General features: G+C 48.4%; 2 protein-coding genes across 2 annotated transcripts in view; both read left to right on the top strand.

Moving 5' to 3' along the window:
* Positions 1-25258, top strand: part of LOC310835517 (uncharacterized protein) — a 691527-nt gene that overhangs the window by 567535 nt on the left and 98734 nt on the right. The window lies entirely within an intron of this gene.
* Positions 1322-14827, top strand: LRG1 (leucine rich alpha-2-glycoprotein 1). Its single transcript, XM_083720601.1, is given in 4 exon segments — positions 1322-1362; positions 9497-9698; positions 9700-9723; positions 13668-14827. Coding segments are annotated over 4 exon segments (1257 nt in total). The 5' UTR covers positions 1322-1336; the 3' UTR covers positions 14673-14827.

Genomic DNA, 25258 nt, shown 5'->3' with positions numbered 1-25258 from the left:
AGTCCTGCTGGCCACATGACCTGGAAGCTGTACGCCGGCTCCCTCGGCCAATAAAGCGAGATGAGCGCCGCAAGCCCAGAGTCGGCCATTAATGGTCAGGGGTCCCTTTACCTTTACCTTATATAATAAAAGCGAGAACAAAAACAAAACAAGTTGGTGCCCCCGCCCTGCTGGAGAAGCTTGCCTAAACCATGCACCCCCAACCTTCAGCCCTCCAGATGTTTTGGACTACAATTCTCATCATCCCTGACCACTGGTCCTGTTAGCTAGGGATGGTGGGAGTTGTAGTCTAAAACATCTGGAGGGCTGCAGGTTGGGGGTGCCTGGCCTAAACAAAAAAGAAATAAATGTCTTAAGCTGAAGGCACCTGGCTAATATCAAGTGGCAGGGAGTTCCAAAGTTTATGGGCTGCCACACTTTTTAAATAAACAAGCCAAGTTCCTACAAATGTGGAACCAGTGTTGTGTGGCACTTGTGGCAGCTCATCAAAGTGGTCGAATGGGCCTCATCATTTCAAGCGTAATCTTTCTGGGCGCAGGTGCAAGCAAGGGGGGGTGGCTGGAGCCAAAAGTGGGTGAGGCATTCCCTCCACAGAAACACACCTCCCACTTCCAGCTCTATTTCTTCCCTGTGTGGAATTAGGCTAAAGGCTGATCCGCTGGCTTTAAGGTGCACCAGCCCCGGTTGCTGGGACGCGGGTGGCGCTGTGGGTTAAACCGCAGAGCCTAGGACTTGCCGGTCAGAAGGTCAGTGGTTCAAATCCCCGCAATGATGGCGTGAGCTCCCATTGCTCAGTCCCTGCTCCTGCCAACCTAGCAGTTCGAAAGCACATCAAAGCGCAAGTAGATAAATAGGTACCACTCCGGCAGGAAGGTAAACGGCATTTCCGTGCGCTGCTCTGGTTCGCCAGAAGCGGCTTACTCATGCTGGCCACATACCCGGAAGCTGTACGCCGGCTCCCTTGGCCAATAAAGCGAGATGAGCGCCGCAACCCCAGAGTCAGCATGACTGGACCTAACGGTCAGGGGTCCCTTTACCTTACCCCCGGTTGCCAAACCAGTTTAAAGAAATCCAAGCGCCCGGTTGCCAAGTGTGCTGGTTTGTCTGCGCATAATGCAGCACTAGCAACCCGTCTTGTCCCCGGCCCCCCCCCCCAAAAAAACAACATCCATTGCTCTGTATCAAGGTCAGAAGGAGGAGAAAAAGCTCTCTGCTGCCCAGGCAGCTGTCTGCATGAAATGGATTTGCTTCGCAGCCAGGCGAGATTGAATTTGTGTTTCGTTTGGTGTGGGGCGAGGAAAGGGGGGGCGGCGGTTCGTCCCTGATCACGGACTATATGGATGGCTCACTTAAGAATGGAAGGTGATTTTAGCCGAGCTATAAATCTCCAGCTGGATTGCTCCCTGGAAGCTAGTAAAGAAGAAAACAATATCGCTAACACGGTGAAATGCTTAATAGAGGAGCTTGCCTGAGAAGAAGGGTGGAGGTGTCAGGGCCCTGAGAGGGATGGAGAAGCAGGGACGATGGCGAGGTGGGGGGAGGAAACCGGGAGAAGGGCCCTCTCTGTTTCCCCGCACACCAGATTGCTGGGGGGGGGGCGGGCACTGCGCCCTGAAACAGATCCTTTTATTGGGACTCCCATTCTGGCACTGTCGTGCGGCACGTGGCGTGGGCTCTATTCAGCCAGTCCTTTTTCCCTTAAGAAGCTCTCTCTCTCGCTCTACACACACACACACGTTTTGTTATGCTCCCTTTTATATTTTCGTAATTCCTTTTTTAAAAAATTCAAAAGTTTTAACATACCGTATTTTTCCGTGTATAAGGCGCCCCCTATTTTGGGGGGCACTCAAGATTAAGAAAATGGGGGAGATTGCCCCCATGTATAACCTCCCCCCTTTTAACATTATTTTCCAGTATAAAAAAACCCCCAAGTCTTATACACGTGTATCGTGTCATATTCCCATATTCCCCGTATTTTCTTAAAACTCATTTTTCATCATAGCTCTCGCTTCATTGCAAGTCTTTTTAAAATCCTGCCAATGTTTTCAATTGTTTACAGTGTTATAAAAAGTTTCCCCATTCTTTATTAAATTTATTGCCCTCTTGATCTCTGATTTCCCCAGCCCTTCTGTTGCTCGTTATTTCAAATCCTGCTCGCGAGTTCATCAAGCTGTAACATTTCCCTGAATAGTCCAAAAAAGGGCTTCTATTCTTCCATAAAACCATCACCGTTAAAGTCTCTTATTTTGACTGTTGACTTTGCCATTTCTGCGCCACCTTGCTTATCCATTCTTCTTTGGTGAGAACTTTTTCTTCTTCCTTCTATTTTTGTGCGTTAAGCAAACTAGCTGTTGTTGTTTCGTACACAACACGTTCTGCCTGCTTTCAAAGCGATCCCTCCTGGTTGAAAACACACATCATTTTGGGCCCAGCTGCTGCTACAAACCAGTGAAAACATTTGTCTGCGGACAAATGCTGTCTCCCTCAGCCTGAAAGCGAGATAAGCGCCACAACCCCATAGTCGCCTTTGACTGGACTTAACTGTCCAGGGGTCTTTTAGCTTTACCTCTTTTTACCTCTTAGGTCCATTTAATTAATTTATATATATATTGCTCATCACATATTATTCTCTGCGGGACATGGGTGGCGCTGTGGGTTAAACCACAGAGCCTAGGACTTGCCGATCAGAAGGTCGGCGGTTCGAATCCGCACAAGAGGTGAGCTCCTGTTGCTCGGTCTCTGCTCCTGCCAACCTAGCAGTTCGAAAGCACACTAGTGCAAGTAGATAAATAGGCATTTTGCATAGCGTCGTGGGAACATGGGTCACAAAGCCTGCTCTGCAACTGCAGCGAATAAATAGATTTGTGAACACAGCCTTAGAAATACTGCAAAATTCAGTAGGACTTGAGTCAGGGAGCGTGTTTTGAAGACAACTGCAAGGGGGCCACCTTGTGGCCAAGGATGGATATCGACCGGACCCCTATGTGTTAGGTATGAATGAATGAATTTTATTTGCGTCAGCCATCGGCCATAGCAATAAAACAATAAGACGATACACACAGAATAGAAATAAAAAGTCAATTGTATAAAATACATTTTAGGGGTTTGAATCAATAGTCAAATACATTGGTACCTTGGGTTACATACGCTTCAGGTTACAGACTCCGCTAACCCAGAAATAGTGCTTCAGGTTAAGAACTTTGCTTCAGGATGAGGACAGAAATCGTGTTCCGGCGGTGCAGCAGCAGCAGGAGGCCCCATAAGCTAAAATGGTGCTTCAGGTTAAGAACAGTTTCAGGTTAAGAACAGACCTCCGGAACGAATTAAGTACTTAATCCGAGGTACCACTGTAGTGGATCTTACTATGATTGCCCCAGCAAAGCACCTTGCCACCTTTGCTGTCACCTGCTCATCTTGATCTGCCAAGAGAAAGGACACTGCGGCAGTGGTTGGGTGACCCAGAATGGACAATAAAAGAGGGGTGATAATCTCATTCCTCAAGTCTTTATAAAGAGTGCAAGCCAGAAGGGCATGCGCCACCGATTCGGTACTGTCATCTCCCAGGGACATGTGTGTGTTAGGTTGTTTGGACAACATCTAAACTTCCTGTTTTACAATTTAAAATGTTCATTTAGATAAAGATAAAGGAACCCCTGACCGTTAGGTCCAGTTGTGGCCGACTCTGGGGTTGCGGCGCTTATCTTGCTTTACTGGCCGAGGGAGCCGGCGTACAGCTTCTGGGTCATGTGGCCAGCATGAGTAAGCCGCTTCTGGCGAACCAGAGCAGCGCACGGAAACGCCGTTTACCTTTCCGCCGGAGCGGTACCTATTTATCTACTTGCACTTTGATGTGCTTTTGAACTGCTAGGTTGGCAGGAGCAGGGACTGAGCAATGGGAGCTCACCCCGTCGTGGGGATTCAAACGGCGGACCATCTGATCCTAAGCTCTGTGGTTTAACCCACAGTGCCACCCGCGCCACCGACAACCTTAAAATATCAGCGACTTCCCTTCTTCTCTTTCCATGGTTTGTTTTGCATAAAATAAATCCCTGCATGTTTTACATGAACTAAACCATTGTGTTCCATTATTACACCCATCACTGTAGAATTTATCTTACTGCTGCCAGCATTTTTAGCTGTACACAGTTTCCCACCATATATCCAATAAACATTTTCCAATCTTCTCCAAACATCCGTACTTCTTGTTTTCTTATTCTATCTGTTAGGTTTTGCAAAGCTGCGCATATTCCATCAGTTTAAGTTTCCGTTCTTCTTTAGTTGGGAATTTGCTCGTTTTCCGTCTGGGGGCTAACAAAACACGGGCCGCAGTAGTGGCATACATAAATAAATATGTAGTGGCGTACATAGAAAAGGATAACGTTTAATCTTTTCTTTCCTCCCAATCTTGCCCCCAGAATTATCCATTCTCGGAACAGAGTGTAGTTAGGTGCAGCTCAGAAAGGACAAGCGTGGGTTAAACCACAGAGCCTCTTGGGCTTGCCGATCAGAAGGTCGGCGGTTCGAATCCCCATGACGGGGTGAGCTCCTGTTGCTCGGTCCCTGCTCCTGCCAACCCAGCTGTTTGAAAGCATGTCAAAGTGCAAGTAGATAAATAGGTACCACTCCGGCGGGAAGGTAAACAGCATTGCCGTGCGCTGCTCTGGTTCTCCAGAAGCAGCTTAGTCCTGCTGGCCACATGACCCGGAAGCTGTATGCCGGCTCCCTCGGCCTGTAAAGCGAGATGAGCGCCGCAACCCCAGAGTCGGCCACGACTGGACCTAATGGTCAGGGGTCCCTTTACCTTTAAGAATGGACAAAGGGTGGCAGTGTCCGATGAAAGGGAGTCAGCCAAGGCCATGAGGGATGATGGTAGCTCTTTCGCTGTTGCAGGATTTGGGATTCCCCCATCTCTGACTCACAAGGCAGTTTATACAATAAACACAGCCAAACAATGTCAGGCAAAACCCACAGGGGTCAAAAACGCGCCAATCAAACTTGCAGGATAGTAGCCGACTTCAGCAGTTTTAGTGTGACTCATGCAACACGTCGGTGATTAATATACACAGAACAATAATTATACATACCGTATTTTTTGCTCTATAAGACTCACTTTTTCCCTCCTAAAAAGTAAGGGGAAATGTTTATGCGTCTTATGGAGCGACTGCAGGCTGCGCAGCTATCCCAGAAGCCAGAACAGCCAGAGGGATTGCTGCTTTCACTGCGCAGCGATCCCTCTGGCTGTTCTGGCTTCTGAGATTCAGAATATTATTTATTCCTTTTTTCCTCCTGCAAAAACTAGGTGCGTCTTGTGGTCTGGTGCATCTTATAGAACGAGAAATACGGTACTTTATCAACCTTCTGAGAAAAATACAATACATTAAACAGAGCCACAAAGACTTGCGAACTACCCAGCCTAAAATGAACTTATACTGTCTGGTTTCAATAGATTTTTCAAATGCTTAACTCAGTCTTTTAGGTAAGTTCATGAAGATACCAACAAAAGGTGAGTTCGGTGATATTCACAATACCAAGAGATGCTAGTAGAATTGTAAGATAAAGGTAAAGGGACCCCTGACCATTAGGTCCAGTCGTGACCGACTCTGGGGTTGCGGCGCTCATCTCGCTTTATTAGCCGGCGTACAGCTTCCGGGTCATGTGGCCAGCATGACTAAGCCGCTTCTGGCGAACCAGAGCAGCACACGGAAACGCCGTTTACCTTCCCGCTGGAGCGGTACCTGTTTGTCTACTTGCACTTTGACGCGCTTCCGAATTGCTATGTTGGCAGGAGCAGGGACTGAGCAACGGGAGCTCACCCCGTCGCGGGGATTCGAACCGCCAACCTTCTGATCAGCAAGCCCTAGGATCTGTGGTTTAACCCACAGCGCCACCTGCGTGCCAGTAGAATTGTAGATAGATGTTAATAAAGTTGCAGACAATGAAGTTGTAGACGACAGGGTGCCGGCGTTTTGCACCTGTTTTGCCCTGGCAGTCCAAATAATTAAGCGGCCGCTGTTCGCCCCCAATGGGGCCCTTTAACTGGGACTTGCAGATAGCACACTCCCAAAATAGTTTTCCAGGCTTCTTCAGTGGCCCAATCTCAAAGTCTTGATATGTATATTGATATTCAATCTTATAGAGAATACACTTTCTTGGCTTAAGCTTAAGAGACAAAGTGCAGAAACGCATCATACAGTGGTACTTCAGGTTAAGTACTTAATTCATTCCGGAGGTCCATTCTTAACCTGAAACTGTTCTTAACCTGAAGCACCATTTTAGCTCATGGGGCCTCCTGCTGCTGCTGCGCCGCCGGAGCACGATTTCTGTTCTCATCCTGAAGCAAAGTTCTTAACCTGAAGCACTATTTCTGGGTTAGCGGAGTCTGTAACCTGAAGCGTATGTAACCTGAAGCACATGTAACCCGAGGTACCACTGTACTAGGGAAAACCGCTTTGCAGCAATGGCTGTTTTAGGCCAAACTGCATCCAACATGTATTGGAGAGAAATTCACCAGGGGGTTTTCACAAGGGCTTTGAATAAATATTTGCAAACCGGTGAGGAAATGCATTGGAATGAACTTTGGGCTGGGGAAATGGTTAACTGGGGGAAGAAGGCAAAGCAGACAGAATCCCTAATCCGTAATTGCGGGTGGAGAGTGCTGTTTTCGCACTCAGGCCCTGCTGGGTAGGGGCTCCTATTGGGGCATAGAATCATAGAGTTGGAAGGAATCTCAGCTAAAGCATCCATGACAGATGGCCGTCAAACCTCTGCTTAAAAACCTCCAAGGAAGGAGAGTCCGCCGAATCCCGAAGGAGACCGTTCTAAATGTCAGAAAGTTCTTCCTGATTTTGAGTCAGAATTTCCTTCCTTGCAATTTGAAGCCATGGGTTCGAATCCTGACATCCAGAGCAGGAGGAAACAAGCGTGCTCCCTCCTCCGTGTGACAGCCCTTCAGATATTTGAAGATGGCTCTCTCCTCTCAGTCTCCTCTTTTCCAGGCTAAACATTCCCAGCTCCTTCAACCGTTCCTCATCAGGCTTGGTTTCCAGACCCTTGATCATCTTGGTCGCCCTCCTCTGCCCACCTTCCAGCTTCTAAATATCCTCCTTAAACTGAGGTGCCCAGAACAGGCCTGAGGCCTGAGGCAGAACTATAAATCAGTAACTCGATAAAAGGAGAAATGAGACCAACAAAAACCAAGGCACATGTAGGCCTTCAGATCTTAAAAGGTCCACAGCCATTGGCTGTGGTTTGACCAAGGCAAAAGACCAGCCCTTAAGATATTTGAAGATGGCTCTCATATCTCCTCTCAGTCTACTGTTTTCCAGGCTAAACATTCCCAGCTCCTTCAACCGTTCCTCCTATGATCTGGTTTCCAGACCCTTCATCACCTCAGTCGCTCTCCTATGCACACGTTCCAGCTTGTCAACATCCTTCTTAAATTGTGCTGCACTGAATTGGACGCAAGACTCCAGGTGTGGTCTGACCAAGGCAGAATAGAGTGTCACTATGACTTCCCTTCATCTTCATGGATGGTGACTAATGGATTGAGGCTGAATCCTGACAAGACAGAAGGACTGTTTTGGGGGGACAGCGGGCGGGTGGGTGTGGAGGACTCCCTGTCTTGAATGGGGTATCTGTGCCCCTGAAGGACCAGGTGCGCAGCCTGGGAGTCATTTTGGACTCACAGCTGTCCATGGAGGCACAGGTCAATTCTGCGTCCAAAGCAGCTGTCTATCAGCTCCATCTGGTACGCAGGCTGAGACCCTATCTGCCCGTGGACTGTCTTGCCAGAGTGGTGCATGCTCTAGTTATCTCCCGCTTGGACTACTGCAATGCCCTCTACGGGGGGCTACCTTTGAAGGTGACTCAGAAACTACAACTAATCCAAAATGCGGCAGCTAGACTAGTGACTGGGAGCGGCCGCCGAGACCACATAACACCGGTCTTGAAAGACCTACACTGGCTCCCAGTACATTTCCGAGCACAATTCAAAGTGTTGGTGTTGACCTTTAAAGCCCTCAACGGCCTCGGCCCAGTAGACCTGAAGGAGCGTCTCCACCCCCATCGTCCAGCCCGGACGCTGAGGTCCAGCTCTGAGGGCCTTTTGGTGGTTCCCTCCCTGCGAGAAGCGAGGTTACAGGGAACCAGGCAGAGGGCCTTCTCGGTGGTGGCGCCCGCCCTGTGGAACACCCTCCCATCAGATGTCAAAGAGATAAACAACTACCTGACATTCAGAAGACTTCTTAAGGCAGCCCTCTTCAGGGAAGTTTTTAATGTGTGACATCTTAGTGTATTTTTGGTCTTTGTGGAAGCCACCCAGAGCGGCTGGGGAAACCCAGCCAGATGGGCGGGGTACAAATAATAAATTATTATTATTATTATTCTGTTGGCGTATCTTGGTGTGAGACCAAGTCCCTGGGCTGGAGGGGGCTGCTTCAGTGCTCACCTGCTCACACATACGTCCACCATTTCCACTCAGGTGTGGTTGTTGGGCGTCAGATTCTGGTAAGGAGCCCAGCCGACTCCCCTTGCCTGAATCCTGGCCCTCTTCCCCTGTTTGACAGCAGATTCTGAAGGCGAGCGGGTTAACAAGCCATGTGGAGACAAAAGACAAAAGGGCCCATTCAGTCCACGCAGCTGCCCAAAGTTGGCCCAGCCGCAGCATCCATCAGAGGCAAACAGATTCTGAACTCAGCTAGAATAAACTCGCTGGAGGGGCGAAGGCACAGCTCTGAGCGGGCAGCAGCAGAAGGGAGAGGGTGGGCTTTCGTCGTACCACCAAGCAGCTTGAAGCGAAGGGTTGGAGGAAATTGTGGACATGAGAAATCATGGGATTTCAGAGCTTGGGGGTCCCTTAGCCCAAAATCTCCGCTGATTGCAGAAACCTGGCAGCGGGGTGAACTAAGCAACCCTCTTGGTCTCTTCCAACTCTGCAATTTTTTGCTTCTATGATTAAGGCAGGGGTAGGGAAGCGGGTGGCTCTGTGGGTTAAACCACTGAGCCTCTTGGGCTTGCAGATCAGAAGGTCGGTGGTTCGAATCCCCACAACGGGGTGAGCTCCCGTTGCTCGGTCCCTGCTCCTGCCAACCTAGCAGTTCGAAAGCACATCAAAGTGCAAGTAGATAAATAGGTACTGCTCTGGCAGGAAGGTAAACGGTGTTTCCGTGCGCTGCTCTGGTTCTCCAGAAGCGGCTTAGTCCTGCTGGCCACATGACCCGGAAGCTGTACGCCGGCTCCCTCGGCCAGTAAAGCGAGATGAGCGCCGCAACCCCAGAGTCATCTGCAACTGGACCTAATGGTCCGGAGTCCCTTTACCTTTACCTTTAAAAAAAACAAACGTAATGGCGTCCACCATATTCTAAATATTATTTTTTTGTTGTATGAGGGTTTGGGCCTCTTTGTTACGGTTTCCTCTTTTCTCCGTAGCCACTGGTTTCAGGTCATTGCGAAGTTTCTGTGTCCACTTCTGAGTCTCGTTTAGCTCTGTCCCTTTCAGATTTCAACATAGTGTTTGCCAACCAGATGATGCAACCAAAACCAAATGGGTGTCATTTCTGAGAAGGCTCTTGTTCCCTCCCTTCCTCTTCAACTTCCCATTGGTGGAGAACCTTTCAGGGACCGGAGACCTCCTTGCGCCAATCCCTTTCTCCCACGATAAGGCAGAAGTCGAACGGATCCACTGTGGAAGGGATAGTTTGCTGGGCGAAAGCGACCGAGCTGCAGGTAAGCATCTCTCAAGCTTTCCATTCCCTGTCCTTCATCCTGAAGCAAAGTCTCCAGGATCATCTCAGCTTCCGATAATCTGAATTGCGGAGCGTTCAGAACAGGGAGAGCTGTGTCAAAGCGAAGCTGCGGATGTGGGAAGAGGGAGGGACGACAACTACAGTGGTACCTCGGGTTACATACGCTTCAGGTTACAGACTCCGCTAACCCAGAAATAGTACCTCAGGTTAAGAACTTTGCTTCAGGATGAGAACAGAAACTGTGTGGCGGCAGCAGGAGGCCCCATTAGCTAAAGTGGTGCTTCAGGTTAAGAACAGTTTCAGCTTAAGAACGGACCTCCGGAACGAATTAAGTACTTAACCTGAGGTACCACTGTATGTGCAATAGATTTGAAGGGTCTTGAGATATTCTGCCTTTCTACGGCTGCAAAATGCAGTACAGTGGTACCTCGGGTTAAGAACTTAATTCGTTCCAGAGGTCCGTTCTTAACCTGAAACTGTTCTTAACCTGAGGTACCACTTTAGCTAATGGAGCCTCCCGCTGCTGCCGCTGCGCCATTTCTGTTCTCATCCTGAAGCAAAGTTCTTAACCTGAGGTACTATCTCTGGGTTAGCGGAGTCTGTAATCTGAAGCGTCCGTAACCCAAGGTACCACTGTACTTCTTGTTGTTTTCCCAAGTTTCTGGTTTTTAAGATTCTTCAAGGTGTGGGTGTATGAGTGTCTTTCTCGACCTGCTGCCCACCAGATGTTTTTAGACTACAACTCCCATCATCCCTAGCTAGCAGGTCAGGGATGATGGGCATTGTAGTCCAACAGAGACCTAATTGGACTGGAGACCTAAGTTTAGGAACCGCTGCTCAGAATGTACGTTTGAGGTTCCTTCAGCCAGTCCCACTCAGAGGGGATACATCGTGCCTCCTAGATTGAGCACAATTGCAGACATCCTTTTAATACAGTGGTACCTCGGGTTACAGGGACTCAGGTAGCACTGTGGGTTAAACCACAGAGCCCAGGGCTTGCCGATCAGAAGGTCGGCGGTTTGAATCCCCGCGACAGGGTGAGCTCCCGTTCCTCGGTCCCTGCTCCTGCCAACCTAGCAGTTCAAAAGCACGTCAAAGCGCAAGTAGATAAATAGGTACCACTCCAGCGGGAAGGTAAATGGTGTTTCCGTGCTCTGCTCTGCTTCGCCAGAAGCGGCTTAGTCCTGCTGGCCACATGACCCAGAAGCTGTACACCGGCTCCCTCAGCCAATAAAGCGAGATGAGCGTCGCAATCCCAGAGTCGGTCACGACTGGACCTAATGGTCAGGGGTCCCTTTACCTTTACCTCGGGTTACAGACGCTTCAGGTTTCAGATGCTTCAGGTTACAGACTCTGCTAACCCAGAAATAGCACCTTGGGTTAAGAACTTTGCTTCGGGATGAGAACAGAAATTGTGCTCTGGCGGCACAGCGGCAGCAGGGGGCCCCATTAGCTAAAGTGGTGCTTCAGGTTAAGAACCGTTTCAGGTTAAGAACAGACATCCAGAACGAATTAAGTTCTTATCCTGAGGTACCACTGTACTGAGTCCCAATCCTGAATACTGAGATCTTATACTGAGTCAGACCATTGGGTCTCTCTACCCCAGTATTGTCTACCCTGACTGACTCTCCAGGATTTCAGGCACTGTTTCCCCAGCCCTGCCTGGGATTGAACCTGCAACCTTCTTCCTGCATTGTTGGGGGCTGGGCTAGATGACCACTGGAGGTCCCCTTCCAACTCTGCCGTTCTAGGATTCTAGAATTCATGCAAGGCATGCGATTTACCCCTGATCCAATCAATAGAAATTGGCGGACAAGGTTTCCAAAGGTTATTGGCGCTCCGTACAAGCTCCTGCCATCCCCACCCTCTCGCCTCTGGTCAACAAAGACAGAATAAATTAAGAGAAAAGTAGAGATATGATGCAAAAGCACTCAGCTGGCACAAGTCCTCCGAGCCGGAGAATTTGCAATCGCCTTGCCACAGAACGTTGCAGAATTGCACAAGTGGGAGGGAGCGGCGGCGGAGAAGGAGGAAGGGCCTTTTTTAGAAAGAAGAAGAGGGAAGGAGTTCATTTGCCAGCCAGCCAGCCATTCCCTTCTCTAGAGAGCTCCATTTCATCCTCACCCACACCCTGTGCCACATTCTGTTCCCACACCCACAATTCAGTATTCTGCAGTCACTACAACTACGATCGCCGTGACTTGTGGCCAATGCAAATATCACGGGACATATCCTGGGAACTGTAGCTTACTCCTCAAAGAACTACAATTCCCAGCACCCTTAACAAATGACACTCAAACAGTCCTTTTTTGGGGGGAGCCATGTGCTTTAAATGTACAATGTGGACAGGGGTCAGCAAACTTTTTCAGCAGGGGGCCGGTTCACTGTCCCTCGGATCTTGTTGGGGGCCGGACTATATTTGGGGGGGAGGAAATATGAAAGAATTCCTACGCCCCACAAATAACCCAGAGAGGCATTTTAAATAAAAGGACACATTCTACTCATGTAAAAACACGCTGGTTCCCAGATTGTCCGCGGGCTGGATTTGGAAGGCAATTGGGCCGGATCTGGCCCCTGGGCCTTAAGTTTGCCTACCCATAATGTTGCTGTCTGTCTTGATATGTTTATCATCCTAGAATTGCAGAGATGGGCGGAACCGTCGGGGTCCAACTTTCTGCAATGCAGGAATCATTTGCCCAACACAGGGCTCAAACCCACGAGCCTGAGATTATGAGTCTCATCCACTTTACCAGGAGCTAGCTCTTCCCCAATGATAAGTTTTGCTTTCTCAAGCTGGGCAGGAGACCATGCAGGTATTTACAGGGATGCAAATGAATGAATGGGATGCGGGTGGCGCTGTGGGTTAAACCACAGAGCCTAGGACTTGCCGATCAGAAGGTCGGTGGTTCGAATCCCCGCAATGACGGGGTGAGCTCCCATTGCTCGGTCCCTGCTCCTGCCAACCTAGCACGTTGAAATCACGCCAGCACAAGTAGATAAATAGGTACCACTCCAGCGGGAAGGTAACCGGCATTTCCGTGCGCTGCTCTGGTTCGCCAGAAGCGGTTTAGTCCTGCTGTCCACATAACCCAGAAGCTGCATGCTGGCTCCCTCGGCCAGTAAAGCGAGATGAGCGCCGCAACCCTAGAGCCAGTCACGACTGGACCCAATGGTCAGGGGTCCCTTTACCTTTAAATGAATGAATGGAATATTTATTGCTAAAAGCTATAAGCCGTCACAACTGGTCACAATGATAGAATACAAATAATTGATCTAAAACTGAACAACAACAGCAAAGCAAACATACAAAAATGAAAAAAAAAAACTGCATAAGTTAAGAGCTCCACATCTCACACTCCCCCTTATGATACAGTGCTACCTTGGTTCTCAAATGCCTTGGTACTCAAACAACTTGGAACCCAAACACTGCAAACCCGGAAGTAAGTGTGCAAACTGTTTTTCGAAAGCCGAATGTGCTCCGTTTTGAGTGCCACACTTCCATTTTGAGTGTTACACTGAGATCTGTCTGTTTTTGCTATTTACTTCGCATTTTTGTGGTTTTTGTGACTGTGTGGAACCCAGTTCAGCTACTGATTGATTGATTGTGTGACCGCAGCACACTGTTTATTGCTTTCATTTTATGGATCAGTGGTCTCGCTAGATAGTAAAACCCATGTTTGATTGCTGTTTTAGGGGTTGTTTTTAAAAGTCTGGAACGGATTAATCCATTTTGCATGACTTTCTATGGAAAAGCGCACCTTGGTTTTGGAACGCTTTGGTTTTGGAACGGACATCCGGAACGGATTACGTTTGAGAACCAAGGTACCACTGTACTCGTCCTGGTGGGTAGCTCTCAACTTACTTGCAGCCAAGGTGAATTTTCAGGGATGCAAATAAACTCACTCTCTCTCTTCATCCATACAGAGTCGCAGGATGGATTCCTCAGTCCTGATCTTTATTGTTTGCCTGGTGTTATCCCTTCACTGCTGCCGCCTCCAGGCTCTCCAGTGCCCCCCTGTGGCTACCCCAAGCAACATCACCGAGTTCTTCTGCTCTTCCCCATCCCTTAGCCACTTCCCAGCTGGCTTCCCTGAGCAGGCGACCCTGATCTCCGTCGAGTTCACAAACATCTCCAGCATCGGTGAGGATGCGCTGCTGGGGTTGCCCAAGCTTCAGGAACTTCACCTATCTAACAACAGGCTGGAGGACCTTCCCGACGGCCTCTTCCGTGACCTCCCAGAGCTGCACACCTTGGATCTCACAAGCAATCTCCTGGAAGATCTGCCTCCGTCAATATTTGAGAACTCCAGCTCGTTGAATCATCTGTTTCTCAAGATGAACCAGTTGAGCAAGTTGCAGCCACAGTGGTTCCACCCGTTAAGGCAGCTCCAGACCCTAGATCTCTCCAACAACCAGCTGAAGGACGTTCCCCCCTCCTGCTTCAGCAAGCTGGAGAATTTGACAGCTCTGGACCTCTCCTCCAACTTCCTCCACCAGCTCTCTCCGCAGATCCTGGAGGGGATGCCTCTTCTAGAGCGGTTGGACCTTGGAGGCAACCATCTCCACTCCATCGCAGACAAGACCTTCCAGGAGGTCCCACGCCTGGGGTTCCTCTTCCTCCAAAACAACAGCTTAACCCGTCTCCCACCAGGAATCTTCGAGCCTCTGAGAAATCTGGATACCCTGTTCATCTCTGACAACCAGATCGCTTCCTGGGACCCTGGGTTCTCAGGCCAGATCACAAAGCTCAGCCTCGACCTCGCCAGAAACCCATGGGCGTGTGATTGCCTCATGAGCACCTTCGTCGACTGGGTGACGCGTCATTCTGCCGTCCTGTACTCCAGGGAAGAAGTGGTTTGTGCCTCCCCCGAGAGCCTCAAAGGCCGGGTGGTGATGTCGCTCAAAGAGGCTGAATTTGGTGTTTGCTGAATTCTCATTACATAACCAGGGTTTGCCCAGCCCTGTCCCTAAGGAGGATGTTGCGATGAAACTCCAAAATCATGTATTAGATCAGGGGTCAGCAAACTTTTGCAGCAGGGGACCGGTCCGCTGTCCCTCAGACCTTGTGGGGGGCCAGACTACCGTATTTTTCACTCTATAAGACGCGCCAGACCACAAGACGCACCTAGTTTTTGGAGGAGGAAAACAAGAAAAAAAAAAAATTCTGAATCTCAGAAGCCAGAACAGCAAGAGAGATCGATGTGCAGTGAAAGCAGCAATCCCTCTTGCTGTTCTGGTTTTTGGGATAGCTGCGCAGCCTGCATTCATTCCATAAGACGCACACACATTTCCCCTTACTTTTTACGAGGGGAAAAGTGAGTCTTATAGAGCAAAAAATACGGTATATTTTGGAGGGGGGGGGGATATGAATTCCTATGCCCCACAAATAACCCAGAGATGCATTTTAAATAAAAGGACACACTCTACTCGTGTAAAAAAACACCAGGCAAGCCCCACAAATAACCCAGAGGTGCATTTTAAATTAAAGCACACACTCTACTCGTGTAAAAACACCAGGCAGCCCCCACAAATAACCCAGAGATGCATTTTAAATAAAAGCACACATTCTACTCATAGTAAAACACGCTGATTCCCGGTCTGTCCATAGGCCAGATTTAGAAGGCGATTGGGCCAGATCCGGCCCCCAGGCCTTAGTTTGCCTACCCATGTATTAGATTATTTGTCCCAGGATTCAGCTATCTACTCAGCTATCTATTCCCATGCCATCTGCTGTGCTACCTGATGTTTTTAAACTGAGAGATGCCAGAAATTGAACTCAAGACCTTGCACAGGCAGCACTGCAGTTCTGCCGCAGAGCTTTGCTACGGTTCCTCTCTCCAAATTACTGCCAATGCCCTCATCCGCACTCTGCATTTAAAGCAGTACAGTCAAACCTCGGCTCCAGAATGCCTCTGTTTTGGAAAGTTTCGACTCTCCAACGCCGAAAACCAGGACGTAAATGCTCTGGTTTCCGAATGTTTATTGGAAGCCACAGTGACAATTTGTTGTTGACAAAGGACAGCTGGGCATATAAAGGGCCCCATTACCTTCAGTAGCTTAAAAGGTAAAGGGACCCCTGACTATTAGGTCCAGTCATGGCCGACTCTGGAGTTGCGGCGCTCATCTCGCTTTATTGGCCGAGGGAGCCGGCGTACAGCTTGCGGGTCATGTGGCCAGCAGGACTAAGCTGCTTCTGGCGAACCAGAGCAGCGCACGGAAATGACGTTTACCTTCTAGCTGGAGCAGTACCTATTTTTCTACTTGCACTTTGATGTGCTTTCAAACTGCTAGGTTGGCAGGAGAAGCGACCGAGCAACGGGGGCTCACCCCATTGCGGGGATTCAAACCGCTGACCTTCTGATCAGCAAGTCCTAGGCTCTGTGGTTGAACCCACAGTGCCACCCGCGCTTAGGGCCTCATCAAACCTAAATCTGGCCCTGCCCAGGTAGAACCATAATGATGATGTGTAACGGAGTGAGAGAGGCAGTATGATAGGAATTTTGAGGTCTTAGATATATGGTAATGTTCATAAGCGTACCAACCAAGCATGTACATAGATCAGCACAGGAAGACCGACCTGGAACCATTTTGATTCCTAAACTGAGCCAATGTTTTCTCTGCAATGTCAAAGTGGGAAACCTCCCCATTGTCTCTTTCCTCACAAATCCTGTCTTAAGGGCACATTTAAGATATGACTAGGGTGTGAGCCTGTGACCTGGCCCAGGAACTAAGTATTTATCTCTACAAAAGACTGGCCAGGCTCCCCAGGCAATCCAGTCAAGTAACCTGCCAGACAAGAGAAAAACAAGGACAAGAGAAAAACAATATTCAAATTTCTGTTTTAGACCGCCTTTTCTGTGATGTAGGTGTGATGTATCTGAGGGGTGGTCTTCTGTGATGTATCACCCATTCTGTGATGTATGTATGATGTTTCTGGGGGTGGTCTTGATCTACAGGGTGGCAATTTCAAAAGTCTTTATAAGGCCTTACACACCATTTTTCTGGGTCCCTCCTCTCTCCTGCGTGTGGGGGGAGCACCCTGTTGCAACAGTTCAATAAAGATCAAGCTTACTAGCTGCTTTGCTTCTCAATATTCTCTGGTTGGCCTCTGTTATTCTCTCCTACCAATAGGGAACCTACGTAAGGACTCTATATGGGCTCTTGGATGCCCCATAAGGGAAAAAGGGCAATTTTGGTTTACAACAGCAGGGAGCGCCACATTTTAACATCACGCAGGGCGCCATCAAAATTTGACATCTCCAAATCTGCCATTGCACCTCCCTCTATCTACTGAGACTCGAGGCAGCACCGTGTTTGAAAATTAGAGAACATTCACACAATTAGCCATTGCATGGCCTTCCCAAATACAGTGGTACCTCGGGTTAAGTACTTAATTCGTTCCGGAGGTCCGTTCTTAACCTGAAACTGTTCTTAACCTGAAGCACCACTTTAGCTAATGGGGCCTCCCGCCGCCAGAGCACGATTTCTGTTCTCATCCTGAAGCAAAGTTCTTAACCCGAGGTACTATTTCTGGGTTAGCGGAGTCTGTAACCTGAAGCGTCTGTAACCCAAGGTACCACTGTACATGCAACCTTTCCAACATCCTTTTGGCAGTCAGCAGCTAGGTTTGCAATTAGAGGGAGCAAGAGTAATGATATATTTATTTGCCTCTTGGAATTCCCCTCCTTTTCTTTTCCTCTCCTTGGTCCCCCTCCCCATTAAAAAAAGAAAGAGAGAAATAAAGGAATGCTGTTAATTGGGAACAAAATGCGCCATCTTATCCACGAATATCTCTCGCCCGGAAATTTATTGCAAAGCTGCGCTCCCGTGGAAGTTTTAAATTAAACCCAATTGCTTAAAGGCGCTGGGCAATTTGCTGTGATTTAGCTGTGCAATAAAACCCGAGCGCCAAAGCATATTCGCCAACCCAAAGGAGCCTGGGTGCTTTGTCCTTTGTCGGTCTCGTCTTTGCCCTCCCCCCCACCTTTCCTTAAATAAGAATAAACAGAGCTGTTTCTGCACACAGGAAAGAATAAAATTAAGAATCAGACCTGGGCGGGGAATCCTCTTCAGCCCGAGGGCCGCATTCGTTTGCGATGAACCTTCTGGGGGCCGGATGCAAGTGTCGGGGTGAGGCCAAGGGCAAAACTGGGTGGGATTCTTATGCTTATGTGCACATCTGTGGCTTGAAACACTGCAAGGTCGCCTCAAGCTGCCTTTTTATGTGGAGAGTGTGGGATGTGATACACAAGTAGCAGTCAAGTACGACATTCCTTGTTTTCCTAGAGTGGACATGCAGGGGAATGTCTGGTCCAGCCAGTTGAGAACTTCCTGTTTCCTCCTAGCTGGGACATACCGTATTTTTCGCTCTATAAGACACACCAGACCACAAGACGCACCTAGTTTTTGGAAGAGGAAAACAAGAAAAAAAAATATTCTGAATCTCAGAAGCCAGAACAGCAAGAGGGATCGCTGCGCAGTGAAAGCAGCAATCCCTCTTGCTGTTCTGGCTTCTGGGACAGCTGCGCGACCTGCATTCGCTCCATAAGACGCACACACATTTCCCCTTGCTTTTAGGAGGGAAAAAGTGAGTCTTATAGAGCAAAAAATATGGTACTTCCTTTTGTAGGTGACCAGGGATGGGCGTGACCTTACCTGTCCAGGTAACAAAAGGGACAGGGCACGAAGCACCCCCTCTCTTTGACTTCCTCCATCGTTGGAGCACCAGCTTTCAGCTAGAAATGCTCTGTTGGCTCTCAGCCAACAGAGGACACTGGGACTATCTCCATATGGGATAGGTCAGGGGTCAGCAAATAGCAGGGGGCCAGTCCACTGCCCCTCAGAGCTTGTGGGGTGCCAGACTATATTTTGGAAGAAAATAAATGAACCAATTCCTATGCCCCACAAATAACCCAGAGATGCATTTTAAATAAAAGGACACATTCTACTCATGTAAAAACACGCTGATTCCTGGACTGTGCCCGGGCTGGATTGAGAAGGCGATTGGGCTGCATCCGGCCCCCGGGCCTTAGGTTGCCTACCCCTGCTTTTGACACATCAAGGACGGAGTATGGGAAACCAATTTTTGGATATAAAGTATTAAATTTGTCTTGATTTGTGGCTGATTGGGTAAAAAAAATTTTGGGGGGTCAATAAAAACCTTCCTATATTCCTATTTAAATAAGTTCTTTATTTAGAACCATGAGGTCTGGTATCTTAATTTTTGTTTAGGGGGAAGGACCACAGCTCAGTGTTAGAGCAGTAAAGGTAAAGGACTCCTGGACGGTTAAGTCCAGTCAAAGGCGACTCTGGGTTTGCAGCGCTGATCTCGCTTTCAGGCTGAGGGAGATGGCGTTTGTCCACAGACAGCTTTCCGGGTCATGTGGCCAGCAGAACTAAAACGCTTCTGGCACAACGGGAGACCGTGACGGAAACCAGAGCGCACGGAAATGCCGTTTATCTTCCCGCTGCAGTGGTACCTATTTATCTACTTGCGCTGGCGTGCTTTCAAACTGCTAAGGTTGGCAGGAGCTGGGACAGAGCAACGGGAGCTCCCCCCCCCCCCGTCATGGGGATTCAAACCACTGACCTTCCAATCAGCAAGCCCAAGAGGCTCAGTGGTTTAGACCACAGCGCCACCCGCGTCCCACAGTGTTAGAGCACACACATCACAGCCCAACTTCGATCCCTGGCCCCTGCATTTAGGGCTGGTAAAATCTCCTCTTTGAGAAGCTAGAGAGCTGCTGCCAATCCGTAGTAACAATACTAGGTTAAATGGCCAAATAGCCTGACTCCTTGTGTTACTGAAGTACCATTTGTGCCACGTAACCATTGCTCACCTAGACGATGCACGGAAAGCAGGATTGGTTTCATAAAAGCTGATTTGAATGTTTGAAACACTCCATTGCTATTTTATTGCTATTTATTGCTGAGTGCGAGGGACGCAGGTGGCGCTGTGGGTTAAACCACTGATCCTAGGACTTGCCGATCAGAAGGTTGGTGGTCCGAATCCCTGCGGAGTGAGCTCCCGTTGCTCGGTCCCTGCTCCTGCCAACCTAGCAGTTCAAAAGCACGTCGAAGTGCAAGTAGATAAATAGGTACCACTCCGGCGGGAAGGTAAACGGCATTTCCGTGTGCTGCTCTGGTTCACCAGAAGCGGCTTAGTCCTGCTGGCCACATGACCCGGAAGCTGTACGCCGGCTCCCTCGTCCAGTAAAGCGAGATGAGCGCCGCAACCCCAGAGTCGGCTACGACTGGGACTAATGGCCAGGGGTCCCTTTACCTTTACTTTATTGCTGAGTGCTTTGATGTTTATTGCAACGCCTGATTTATTTGTTTTCCAGGTAAAAATATGGCGAAAAAGCGAAGCTAATTTACTAGCTGCCATCATATGCATGCTTTCCCAAATGGGGCTTACTTCTGAGTAAAATTGGATAGTATCGCACTGTGCGTTAGCGGTAATTTTGAGGAACCCCCCCCCCCCAAGAACCAGTCTTGCCTTTCACTGTATCAGATATTAATATTAAAGATATTGGGCTGTAGCCAAATAAAGCCTACTAAGAGCAATTAATGAAATTAATGGATCTTAGTTAATTGTGTCCTTTATGCCTCTGCCTCCAGGCGGACTAACATTGGGTCTGAGCCACGCAGACAAATTCTTTTCTATTATAAAGTTGCAATAGTGTACACTGTTGGAAAAGTGAGATTAATTTTGAAATAATGTAGGGAAATGGATTTAATGATTTTCAGCAATGTTTGCACCAGCATGTTTTGCATAGTAAAATAAAATGGAAGCTATTCTGAGCATTATTAAAGGGAAAACAGGTCCAGTTCGTCATCACTGTTTTTTAAAAAAAGTATTATTTTATCGATTTACACAGCAGCATCCTACACAGGACTCTTAGGAAACTGGGCCCTATAAATTCAATGGCGATTGCTCCCAGATAAGTGGGCACAGGGGTAAGGAACTGGGGGCGTACCCAGATAGTCTTACTCAGAGTAAACCCATTGGAATCAATAGATCAAAGTGAGCCAGGCCCGTTCATTTCAACAGGCCAATTCTGGGTAGGGCTTCAGTGCATTAGAATGGAAGTGAAATATCAAAAACAATGCAGAAAATAATGTACAGTAATTGTGTGTGTAACATTCACAAGACCAAAGCACACATCGTTCTAGTTTCGCCTGCATTTCTGTTCCTAACATCTGGCGATGCTGCCCATTGCAGCAGCTTCCGTTTCCAACAGAATTCCCCACCTTGCGCCTGAAGGTATGTTGTGTCAGAGTTCTGTTTCTTCCAAAACAACTCCCTTTCGTCCAAAATGGGACTCTGTACCCTCCTGCAGATGGTGACAGCAGTCACGAAATTCAAAGATGCCTGCTTCTCGGGAGAAAAGCGATGACAAACCTAATTAGCATCTTAAAAAGCAGAGACATCACCTTGCTAACAAAGATCCATATAGTTAAAGCTATGGTTTCCCCAGTAGTGATGTATGGAAGTGAAAGCTGAACAATAAAGTAGGCTGATCACCAAAGAATGGATGCTTTTGAATTCTGGTGCTGGAGGAGACTCTTGAGAGTCCCATGGACTGCAAGAAGATCAAACCGATCCATTCTGAAGGAAATCAGCCCTGAGTCCTCACTGGAAGGACAGATCCTGAAGCTGAGGCTCCAAGACATTGGCCACCTCATGAGAAGAGAAGAGTCCCTGGAAAAGACCCTGATGTTGGGAAAGATGGAGGGCACAAGAAGAAGGGGACGACAGAGGACGAGATGGTGGGACAGTGTTCTTGAAGCTACCAGCATGAGTTTGACCAAACTGCGGGAGGCAGTGGAAGACAGGAGGGCCTGGCGTGCTCTGGTCCAGGGGGTCACGAAGAGTCGGACACGACTAAACAACAACAACACCCTCCTTGCGGAGAGAGCACCAGCAGAGCAGAGGCAGAGGGGTTGCCATGGTAACTCGGGCCAGCAACACAAATGGAAACTGGTGGTTCAAAGCAGTGTCCTGCGGTTGCCATAGTAACCACTCCCAGGCTGCATCCATTTGGACCAGAAGGGCAGGGAACACTTCCAGGTTTCAAATCAGTATTTGCTGGTGGGGTGGTGTGGGTGGGTAGGGAGTTCCTCCTGCGAAGAACCCACAGAGTCATGGTCTTGCAGGCATCATGGCCTGTGGTTCATCAGCATATTCCCCCCTCCCCCTGTTTGTTTCTCACAACAGCCCTGGGGGGTAGGCCAGACTGAAGGGGATCAACTGGGTCAAAGTCATTCAGCGACGCCGCACGATGGCTGAATAAGGAATGAGCAGCAGACCTAATTAATAACAACAACAACAACAACAATTTATTTATACCCCTGTCCATCTGGCTGGGTTTCCCCAGCCACTCTGGGTGGCTCCCAACAGAATATTAAAAACACAGTACAACATCAAACATTAAAAACTTCCCTAAACAGGGCTGCCTTCAGATGTCTTCTACAAGTCAGATAGTTGCTTATTTCCTCGACATCTGATGGGAGGGCGTTCCACAGGGCAGGCGCCACCACCAAAAAGGCCCTCTACCTGGCTCCTTATAACCTCACTTCTCGCAGGGAAGGAACCGCCAGAAGACCCTCGGAGCTGGACCCCTCAAATACAAGGTTATTTTGAACCTTCAGACCTCCTTCCCTCCCTCCATGGATTCCATATTTAAATTTAAGTTTGCTGCATCTTTTTACCATTTTCTATCTATTAATTGGGGACGCGGGTGGCACTGTGGTCTAAACCACTGAGCTTCTCAGACTTGCTGATCAGGAAGTCGGCAGTTCGAATCCCTGTGACAAAGTGAGCTCCCATTGTTCGGTCCCTGCTCCTGCCAACCTAGCAGTTTGAAAGCACACCAGCGCAAGTAGATAAATAGGTACTGCTCCGGTGGGAAGGTAAACGGCGTTTCCGTGCGCTGCTCTGGTTTTGGTGTTCTGTTGCGCCAGAAGCGGCTTAGTCATGCTGGCCACATGACCCATAAAAACCGTCTGCTGAGCTGACAAACGCCAACTCTCTTGGCCTGTAAAGCGAGATGAGCGCCGCAACCCCAGAGTCATTCGCAACTGGAGTTCAGTGTTAGGGGACGCGGGTGGCACTGTGGGTTAAACCACAGAGCCTAGGACTTGCTGATCAGAAGGTCGGCGGTTCGAATCTCCGCGACGGGGTGAGCTCCTGTTGCTCGGTCCCTGCTCCTGCCAACCTAGCAGTTTGAAAGCACACAAGTAGATAAATAGGTACCGCTCCGGCGGGAAGGTAAACGGCGTTTCCGTGCGCTGCTCTGGTTTGCCAGAGGCGGCTTAGTCATGCTGGCCACATGACCCAGAAGATGTATGCCGGCTCCCTCGGCCAATAAAGTGAGATGAGCGCCGCAACCCCAGAGTCAGCCAAAACTGGACCTAATGGTCAGGGGTCCCTTTACCTTTTTATCCAGGTATCTAGAATGTTGACATTAATTTGCTTCAACTTGCTTTTAAAGCTTATTGTTGATTTCAATTATTTTTGAATATTTTAAGTTTGCTGGTTTGTTTATTTTTAAACTGCTTGGGATGTTGTTGTTTTAAGCGACATTTTTATTACTTTATTGTTTCCGCAAACACCTTTGAGGTTTGATTACAATCAAGCAGGACATAGGTTTGGAAAATAAACAGATACAGTGGTACCTCGGGTTAAGAACTTAATTCGTTCCAGAGGTCCGTTCTTAAGCTGAAACTGTTCTTAACCTGAAGCACCACATTAGCTAATGGGGCCTCCCGCTGCTCCCGTGCCGCCAGAGCACGATTTCTGTTCTCATCCTGAAGCAAAGTTCTTAACCCGAGGTACTATTTCTGAGTTAGCAGAGTCTGTAACCTGAAGCATCTGTAACCTGAAGTGTATGTAACCCGGGGTACCACTGTACTGTAATTCAGGCTCGGTGTCTGATTAGACCCTACGACCCTTAACGAAGCAGGACCACATAAAAGTGATCTGCAATTTACCTGGAAAGGAAACCACATGCAGAGAGGGCTCCGGAGGTTTTGCCTTCTAATCCGAAATGTGACCAGTGTCTCTTTTAAAAAACCAAAACAAATGAAAATAAAACCACTATACTAATTCCAGCGCCAGATACAGAAGCAGAAAACATTCAGACTAACCACTGGTGACAATAAATTAATACATGGGTAGACAAACGCGCTGTGGGTTAAACCACAGAGCCTAAGACTTGCCAATCAGAAGGTCGGCGGTTCGAATCCCCGTGACAGCTGAGCTCCCGTTGCCATAGGCGCCGATTCCATGGGGCCTGAGGGGGCCTGAGCCCCCTCAAAAATTCGTTTGGGGGGGCTCCGCCCCCCCCAATAATTTAAGAAAATTATTACCGTAAATTTCGCTCTATAACACGCAGATTTTTTCTCCTAAAAAGTAAGGGGAAATGTCTGTGCGTGTTATTGAGCGAATGTGTGGTCCCTGGAACTGACTCGCCGGAGCGCAGGGGCAAAAATAGGCAAAAATCAGGCAAAAATAAGATCAGGCAGGCGGAGGGAAGGCGGAAGCTGCTGCTTTCCTGCATTCTGCCTCAGGGTCTTACTGCCCACCTGCTTCTGTTGCTGCGTTTGCTCAAACTCAACAAAGAGCAGGGAATCCCCTGCCCTCTTGGCAAGCAGAGGGTTAAGGAAAGGATCGAGTCCTTCCTTCTAATTCTTTCCTAGTCACACTGTGTGCAGGCTCCAGCCCACCACCTCCTCCTCTCCGTGCTCTAGGGATGCAGGTGGGAGAGAGAGAGAGAGGGCTGGCTTGGGGGGGGGGACTTTTGCCTTCCTTTCCTCCCCCCACCCCGTTAAACTCCTCCCCTGCATTCTTAGCCAGCTGCTTCTCCGCACACCCCTCTTGTGCTTCTTGTCCCTTCTGTGTTTTTCCTTCCCTCCCCATTTAAAACGTGGTGACAAAGCACGGATCCACATGGATCCTCAGGATTTTTGCATTGGGTCACCCCAAATTCACCATCAGATAACATAGCATGTCCATGGCTACAGTCTGTACCAAAAAAAATCACGCACCCACTGTTGCCTAGGGTCACAGTGGTGCAAAAACGTGGTTACAAAGCATGGATCCACATGGATCCTCAGGATTTTTGCATTGGGCTACTCCAAACTCACTGTCAGATATTAAAAATCTTTATAAAATAGAGAATTAAATACATACAGAATGTTAAATTTTCAGTTTCGAAATATTAGTACTAGTTTAGTACTGTATTTCTATATTACTATGGTACTGTATTAGTTATTTTCAAATACTTAAATATTTTTAGGGTGTAAGACCCAATTAAAGCCCGTTATTTACATACAGTATTACAGTATTTACATACAGTATTAGGCATACTGTATTAACTTTATTAACTGTATTAAAGCATTAACTTTGAGATATTATTTTTATTTAATGAACCCTCAGCCTTATTCAAAGTAAGCTTAAATTAGCTATTTCACTTATTAATCAAAGTGCTATTACTGTGCGACAGCAATAT

The sequence above is a fragment of the Podarcis gaigeae genome (genome assembly GCF_964106915.1).
Source record: "Podarcis gaigeae genome assembly, chromosome: 18".
NCBI classification, from domain to species: Eukaryota; Metazoa; Chordata; class Lepidosauria; order Squamata; family Lacertidae; genus Podarcis; species Podarcis gaigeae.
Note: the sequence above shows the minus strand (reverse complement) of the source record. Positions and strands in the feature narration are given on the sequence as shown.